Below are 7,891 nucleotides of genomic sequence, written 5' to 3' on the forward strand. Positions count from 1 at the left end.
ACTGCAGGTTTTATAGTGGAGCCGGGCTCAGGATTGAAACGTAGGTTTGATTTCGAGGCTATCAAACCGCGACAATAACAAAATTATTAAGGTGAATATTTTCAGAAAGAAAAATTATTCATATTCAACAAAAATAACAAGAATATATTTTTTTTTTTGTTAATTAAAGTTCAATTATGGATCAAAATATTTTCTCTGGAACGGTCCTATCCGTGTGCTGTAATGAGTTATGTGCTGTAGACCAACAGCGTAAACAAATCGTCATTGAAAGATAGAAAGATACTTCTCAATTTTGGGGAATTTTTCAATGCAAAAGTACAAACTAAGAAAAATGGATATTTTAAAAAAAAAACTGATATTTTCTTATTATAATTAATAGTAATTACTACCTTAAATGCATTGTTGTTACTGCAAGAGTTCGCAAACAAAACCTCATCCGTGAGCATCAACCCTAGAATTTCCACTCCGCTAAATATTTCGGAAATCGGATACCTTAGCTAACATATTTAAAAAGACATATATCATCCATAAATGATTGTAAAATCGCATTTTATGGCGAGGTAGACAGAAAATTAATTTATTTCCAAGAAAAGGTTGAAATAATTTATTAAAAAACAAATAACTTATTGGCATCTTTTCTATAACTGCTTATAAAAATTAAATCGCACGTATCCGTTTTACATGTACATTAAGAAAAATTTCTTAAACGAAATCGTTTAAATCAAATATCTAAATCTAAATCATCGTTAAATGTTGGCATTAACATTAACATACTTAGATCGTCCTTTAGAAAATTATTCTTACGTAACTTCTCTTGGTCTTTACTTTCAGTTAAACTGTCCTCTTTAATATTTCCTTTCATTTTTTCTTCACCGCAAATTTTATTTTTCTCGTCACAACCCCTAATTTTATTGCTCGTCGTTGACTCTTCTGGACTGCCGTTACTTTGTAAGTCTTTCTTACAGACGTCACTCTCGGATGAGGGTTTTGTCACTTTTGAATCTTCCACACCACACTCTTTATTTTCTTCTTGCGACTTGGAGTCGATTATATTACAATTTTTATTTACATTAACATCGAGTTCTTCGTTTTCTTCCATTTTTTTAACATCCTCGGTAGATTGCGAAGCACTATTTTCAACAATTGTTCTCTTTTTTTCATGATTATCTCCAGATCCACACAGATTTTGTGGTGGTGACACAGATGTGGTAACTCTATTCTCATTTCGATCCGAATTTTGGAAAAATCTCGACATACAATTTTCGGACACTCCCATTTTGTGTTTCCTCAACGAGACAATTTCCTTTTCAAAAATATCGTGTAAATCTAATTTATTAAGGACATTTTCTAATAGGCCGCAGTAATCGCTCATTGGACAGTCCGGAAACGTACTACGAGTGCTTATATTTAAATTCAAAATGGAGGAAACGTCCATTGCAGTGTCAACGAGAACCACTGCATAAATAGTGTCGATGACTTCAACTTCGCTGTGAAACATTAACCTAGCATGGCCTTGGGATATCCTAAAACAGAACAAATTAACTTGAATAAAACTTTGATTTGACCGAGACTATTTTTTAGAATTTTCAACAAAAATTTTACCTTATTAAACTCTCGAGAAGTCTGATGGTCGTTCTGGCCTTATTTCTATTGTCCAATTTTCTCTGCATTTCATAATATCGGCTTAAAATCATTTCTGCGTTCTCGGTAAGTTTGGGATTGATTTTTCTAATCGTATTAAAATAAGACTAAAAAGTAAATACACATAAGTGACAATGAGTGATGAGTAAAATATGGCAACAATAAAAACGTTACCTGTAACATATCGACAGTCCACAATTTTTTATCGGTCAGTTTAGAATAACTATTTTTTCCATTTAAAATATAATCCGCAATACAACTGTCCCATTCCTCATTGACGGTGTCTCGGAGGAGCAAAATTAAATCGAAACGACTCAATAAAGGGCTGGGTAGAGCGATATTCATGCATAAAGGGTTAGACGGGTCTAAGTTTCCTTTCGGATTGCATGCCGCCAGGATTGAACATCTGGTGTTCAGTTTACAAACAATACTAGCCTAAAAAATTAATTAATATTTCGAGGATATAAAAATATTTTAAAGTTCATGTGAATTAGGGAATCCCGCACAATTTCGTTGGTGGAACAATGCAGCGGTTTGTTCATTTAAAAATAAGAGACAGTAACGGATTTTACCGAATGCATTTACCTTTGCCACGCTAATGGTTTGCTGCTCCATAGCCTCGTGTATGCTGGCACGATCGTGTTCCTTCATCGAGTTAAACTCGTCTATGCAACAAACCCCACCGTCTGCCATTACCAGGGCTCCACCTTCCAATTGCCATTCACCATGTTCCTAAATAAATTGCTGTGAGTCTTCCTGAATTTGCCCCGATATAATTTATTGGCCAATTTTAAGAAGTATTTATTTTTTTTCTTTTGAAGAACATTTTAACTTACCATAACGGCTGCAACTGTTAAACCAGCAGCAGTAGAACCAACGCCTGTTGTTAGAACCGACCGGGGAATAATTTTTGCGACAAAGCGGAGCAGTTGGGATTTACCAGTCCCGGGATCACCTACAAGTAATAGATGTGATTCAGATCTAGTGTGTACACCGGTAAACATAGTATCTTCTGTTCGACAACCGCCTGCCAAAACTACTGCTACGGCTAATTTCACCAAATACAGCCCGTATATCTAAAACATTAAAATTGTCTATTTCAAGACGGGTATTACTAGAAAATAGTACAATTATCGTTTGTAAAATATTTTTTTATTCATAGAAACGTGATAACATGGACTTGGAAAACACCCTGTAAAGCAATTTCTACAATTTAATTAATGAGAAATAGTATAATTTACCTCTGGACAGAATGATTTCAAAATTAAATCTCTCCCAGCCAAAGGATTTTCTGAAGACTTGTTCCAAAAGGTACAGAACATTTCCTGGAGTTCCGCTACAGGCATCGTTGAATTTGAATTACTATCAACCTGGACATTATTGGCTTTTAAAACAATATCAATGTCAATTTTACATCCTTTGGAAAATTCACCCCACCTTCTTTTCACGATTCCGCTAATAATCAACAATAATTATAAAAAAATATTTCTAACAAGTCAACGTTCATACTCACCAAATGGTAACATCATCACCAGGTTTACAGCTGTCTACCAAATCATCTTCTAAAGTGACCCACATAGTGTTCGGCATAGAGCCGACACCGAGTTTTTTAATTTGTTCTTGTATTTTAATTTGTTGGAAGTCTTTACAGTATCCGCTGTCTAAATCACCAACTTGTACAAAGTTTGTACCAAGACAAGTTTCGGGGTTACCACATTTTTTCGGTTGTTTTATAATGTACTTTCTTTCATATTCCGCAGTTGCTAATGTGGGGTATTTACATTTAACACAGATGTAGCTTCTTTTGTACTGCAGAAGTTTTATAGGTGTGATACTCATCACAGTACCTTAAACGATGATTTATTATATAAATTTACTAATTTAACACAATGTTAATAAATAATTAAAAACTTTGAATGGCGTTGACAATTTTTTCAAGTTACAAACATATGTTTTCTAAAACGAATCCCTAAAAGCTCGTTTTGTAAAAAAATATATATGCTATTTTGTATGCAAATATAATCGTTAGAGCTTGACATTTGCTTGCAAAGTCAGCAGCATCAGTTTTGACGATTGTGTTGTTTTTAATTTTTATAAATAAGACTGAATTTTAATTTATTTCAATTATATCAAATCTTTTCCCGAGTACACATTTGCTTTTTAGGCAAGCTTAAAGTGCCCTGAAACGAAATGTTTGAGCATAGTTCAATATTTACCACAAACTTGTACGAATTTTCCTGCATCTTGATTATCGGGAAAAAATACTCTGCACACATCTGGTAGGCCAGGCATGTGGTAAATGCGACAGTGAACATTCTTTTTTAAGTTAAATTTGTCATCGTTTTTTTTCAAGAGTTTCAACTGTACTTTTAATGCAGCTTGATCCCATGCCTCCAAACATTTGTCTGGTTTTCTGAGTAGCTCTACTGCTAATTCCGGTCGGTGTTCATGTAACACTATAAAACTAAAAAAATAAAAATATTTAGGATATTCAGTCAAATTACTTCATTAGTATCTTTCTATTTTTTGAGAATAAATACATTTATTAACAGAAACTTTAGAATTTGAATCATAACCTACGTATTATTCTAGTGTACGCTTAAGAGTGACAGCAAAGCGATCTTTATGGCAATTTTGTTTATTATTCATATTTGAATGCAGTACCCTGATGCCGGCTTCATAAAATTTAAAAGTAATTTTGTTTCGGCTGAAGAAGTTTGATTGCATTTCTCGGGTTAATACGTTTGGTTCATTAATATTAAAAATTTTGTACAATGAGTAATGTCACTTTCACAACTTTACTTACTTGATGTTAATAGCATAATGATTTAAAATATTTTCATCTTGGAGGATGTGAACAATATCACCTTCATGAAAAGAGAGTAAATAATCCTGCTGCATTTTCAACGTAAATAAGTTAGGGTATGGTAATTAACAATTTTGTTTATTAGTACAGAGCCTAGATTTCCATTAAGTTATTTGTACCACGAATATCAAATATAACAATTTTCTGTTTGAAAATGTTGGTTGAAGTTTGAATCACAGAAGGATCACAGACTATGGTTTGAATCATTTGGTTGGGGATGTCGGTATTAGCCGTTTTCTTTTGCTCAGCTTTGAATCGGGATCAGACAAACATGAACTAGATTAGATCCATGAATCCAATTTCGAAAAGAACAGGATTTTATTTACTGTTGACATTTGATTTGATTTTAATATCGTTTAGGTGTACCCTATTCTTCTATGTGTAATTAAAATAAAAATAGTAAATTCCCTTCAAGGAAAAAAACGAAACCACCATAATTTTAAGGTTATATTAAATATGTGATCGTGATCAAAAGTTCGAATCACAGAAAAAAATTGATTCATAGGAGAAAAGGGATTACCGATCCTGATCATATCTGACATGATCCGGAAACAAGAAAACAACTACGATCATGATTTTGGGATCATAACGCGTTTAGATCCGAAAGCGGCAACCGAAAGAAAGCAGCTAATATTGTAAGTCACTGTCAAAGTCAAATCAAATTATTTTATTCAGTGGTATCAGTGGCTATATTCAAGAAACAATTGGAAACCGAGAGAAACACGGAAGTATAAAAAAGTTTATGGGTTTTCAAAATCTTCAAGTAGTTCTTTTTAATATTGTACGCCAAAAGCCTAATATAAATTTAACTTATTAAAGACCAGTGGCACAAAATAATAAACATTATAAAACATTTTCAAAATGTTAATTTTACATAAGCTGCTTCCCTTTTGCAGGCAACTGAGTACATATTACGCGTGAGGTGAGTGTACTCACATCAGTTGTTTCAGTTGTGATTCATCTTGTAAAAGGAACGATCATATGAGTTAAAAGTAAATTAACCATATATAAACTTAAATGCGAAATATTATTATTGAAAAGACGTTATAAATCATAATACTTACTTATTATTTGCAACTTTTAGCTTTTAAAAACAAACCTAACCGTGCCTAACCACACTTTAAATAACTGAGCACAAAATGAGCCAAGTGCCATTATTCTATGGCTAGTAATTGACCTCAATGATTTGGGATCGAGGGGGATTATCCCTCTTTATCCTGCCTCATCTCGTGTAGGCCTGGACAGCCTTCGTAGGTGGGCCCCATCCGTCGTCTACCCCGACCGCAAATGCGGCCGGTGTAGGCGCTTTGTGGGACCTCCTTTTGTCCTGGCTGGGCCCCGCCGGCTAGGGCCCTTTCTTCTGGCGCTCTTCTTGCTTCGCCGGCTCGTCTGTGTAAACCCCGGGGGTAGTGTCATGTTTATGTGTGGTATGGTTGGGTAGGGTAGTGCGGCTATGCAGCCTGGGATGCGCTTTGCTAAGGTGGCCCTTAGGCTAGCGCGGGAGGGGAGGGTTAAGGAGGGTATGGGGGGTGTATGTGTGTGTGTGTGTGTCGTTGTCTTCGTTTCTTGATCCTGGCTGTCTCTGAAACAGAAAAGGTTAGCGGGCAGGGGGGGGGGGGCATTGGGGTGGTCACCCAGGGTCAAAAAGTTGGTGTCTAGGTCTTTTGTGTTTGTCGGTCACGTCGGGTCCCCTGAGGAGGGGATTGTCATGTCTAGCGGCTACGTCAAATCGTTTCTCCGCGTTTTGTCTTATTGTCTGTGTAGCGTTTGTGTATTGTAAGTCTCGTAATATGTCAGTGTTTCTTACGTACCAGGGCGCGTCGGTGGCCGTGCGGAGGGCTATGTTTTCCACAGCCTGTAATGACTTTAAGTGGCTTTTTGCCGCGTGACCCCACGCCGTGGAGGCGTAGGTTAGCTGCGGTTGAAGTACCACCTTGATAAGCGTTCGCTTATTCCTTAAACTGAGGGTGTTTCCACCTTTGAGTAAGGGATAGAGCCTAGCCCTGGTGGTCTTCGCTCGCGCCACCGTCTCCACGATGTGCGATTTCCACGTGAGACGCTGGTCCATCGTCACGCCCAGGTATCGTGTTTGTCGATTCCAGGAGATAGGTTCCTGGGATAGTGTCAGTCTGTCGAGGTTTTGTGGGATTTTTCGTTTGGTAAAAAGGATAGCCGAACTTTTGTTGGGATTAATTTTGACTTTCCACCTGTTGCACCAGGTTTCAAGTTGGTCTAAGGAGTTTTGGAGGAGGGAGACGGAATATCTAGGATCTACGGATTGGGATGTGATTGTCAGGTCGTCGGCGTATATGTTGGTGTTGGGGGAATGAGCCAAGTGAACAAGCTCTCAAACTAATGCAGATAGCAGTAAGTGGGGGTAAAAATTCTCAGTTCAAACTCACTTCGGAAAATTAAAAGAAACACAATTAACTGAGTCATGACGTCACATGTGATATTAATGTGATTTTTCTTGCAAAAGGGAAGCAGTTATAGTGTTTATGTGTATTATCAATCATACTACATACATCCACAGAACACCCTGTGGTCTTCTGTGCATACATTGAATGGAATGGTTTCAAATTTTTATGAACTGCCCATCTATCGGCTAGATACTGCACTGAACTGCGTGAGAATTCTTTAGCAGATAGCCAACTGCAACATGCATTCATTGGACAGTTAGTTGAGCTCTTTATGCATAGATGGCGTCGAATGCTAATCCTATTTAAATTCTGTAGAATATCAACATATTAAATAAAACTAAGAAAAAGTTGAAAAAATGAAATCCTAAGTCAGTTTTTCCTATTTAAATTATTTAGAATAAATATACGTCGAATAAAATTCAGCAAAACATTAAAAAAATTGAAGCCCTAATCAGTTTTTATTGTTAAAATTTCAAAATTTTAATAACTTCAATTTTCAGATAAACAGTTCGATTTCGTGACATACTAGCTGTATTTGTTTTACACACTAGGTCACTTTGGTTAATTCACTTTCAGTAGAGTTCTGACCAAGTTCGTTTTTTTTAATGTGAACAACAAAATATGACCGCGCGCGCCATTATTCTATGGCTAGAAATTGGCCTCAATGATTTGGGATCGAGGGGGATTATCCCTCTTTATCCTGCCTCATCTCGTGTAGGCCTGGACAGCCTTCGTAGGTGGGCCCCATCCGTCGTCTACCCCGACCGCAAATGCGGCCGGTGTAGGCGCTTTGTGGGACCTCCTTTTGTCCTGGCTGGGCCCCGCCGGCTAGGGCCCTTTCTTCTGGCGCTCTTCTTGCTTCGCCGGCTCGTCTGTGTAAACCCCGGGGGTAGTGTCATGTTTATGTGTGGTATGGTTGGGTAGGGTAGTGCGGCTATGCAGCCTGGGATGCGCTTTGCTAAGG

The 7,891-nt window shown here is 37.0% G+C and overlaps 1 protein-coding gene across 1 annotated transcript; it reads right to left on the minus strand.

Moving 5' to 3' along the window:
- Positions 1 to 639: 639 nt before the first annotated feature.
- LOC108907693 (DNA helicase MCM9-like) lies at positions 640 to 4,680 on the minus strand. Its single transcript, XM_018711479.2, has 9 exons — positions 4,448 to 4,680; positions 3,858 to 4,105; positions 3,155 to 3,488; positions 2,883 to 3,096; positions 2,478 to 2,717; positions 2,227 to 2,373; positions 1,816 to 2,076; positions 1,603 to 1,748; positions 640 to 1,523 (listed from the first exon to the last, which is right to left on the minus strand). The coding sequence occupies exons 1-9, from the start codon at positions 4,540 to 4,542 to the stop codon at positions 722 to 724; spliced, it is 2,487 nt and encodes an 828-aa protein (XP_018566995.1). The 5' UTR covers positions 4,543 to 4,680; the 3' UTR covers positions 640 to 721.
- Positions 4,681 to 7,891: the final 3,211 nt, after the last annotated feature.

The sequence above is a fragment of the Anoplophora glabripennis genome, unplaced genomic scaffold, assembly GCF_000390285.2.
Source record: "Anoplophora glabripennis isolate ALB-LARVAE unplaced genomic scaffold, Agla_2.0 scaffold200, whole genome shotgun sequence".
In the NCBI taxonomy this organism is placed as follows: domain Eukaryota; kingdom Metazoa; phylum Arthropoda; class Insecta; order Coleoptera; family Cerambycidae; genus Anoplophora; species Anoplophora glabripennis.

What these genes read in the sequence shown, in the direction of transcription:
- LOC108907693 (XM_018711479.2), bottom strand. Translation starts at nt 4,542, where the DNA reads ATGCAGCAGGATTATTTACTCTCTTTTCATGAAGGTGATATTGTTCAC. An exon ending in CATTATGCTATTAACATCAA is followed by an intron (nt 4,106 to 4,447) that starts GTAAGTAAAGTT and finishes TTATTTTTTTAG; the next exon opens with TTTTATAGTGTTACATGAAC. An exon ending in TAACAGTTGCAGCCGTTATG is followed by an intron (nt 2,374 to 2,477) that starts GTAAGTTAAAAT and finishes CAATTTATTTAG; the next exon opens with GAACATGGTGAATGGCAATT.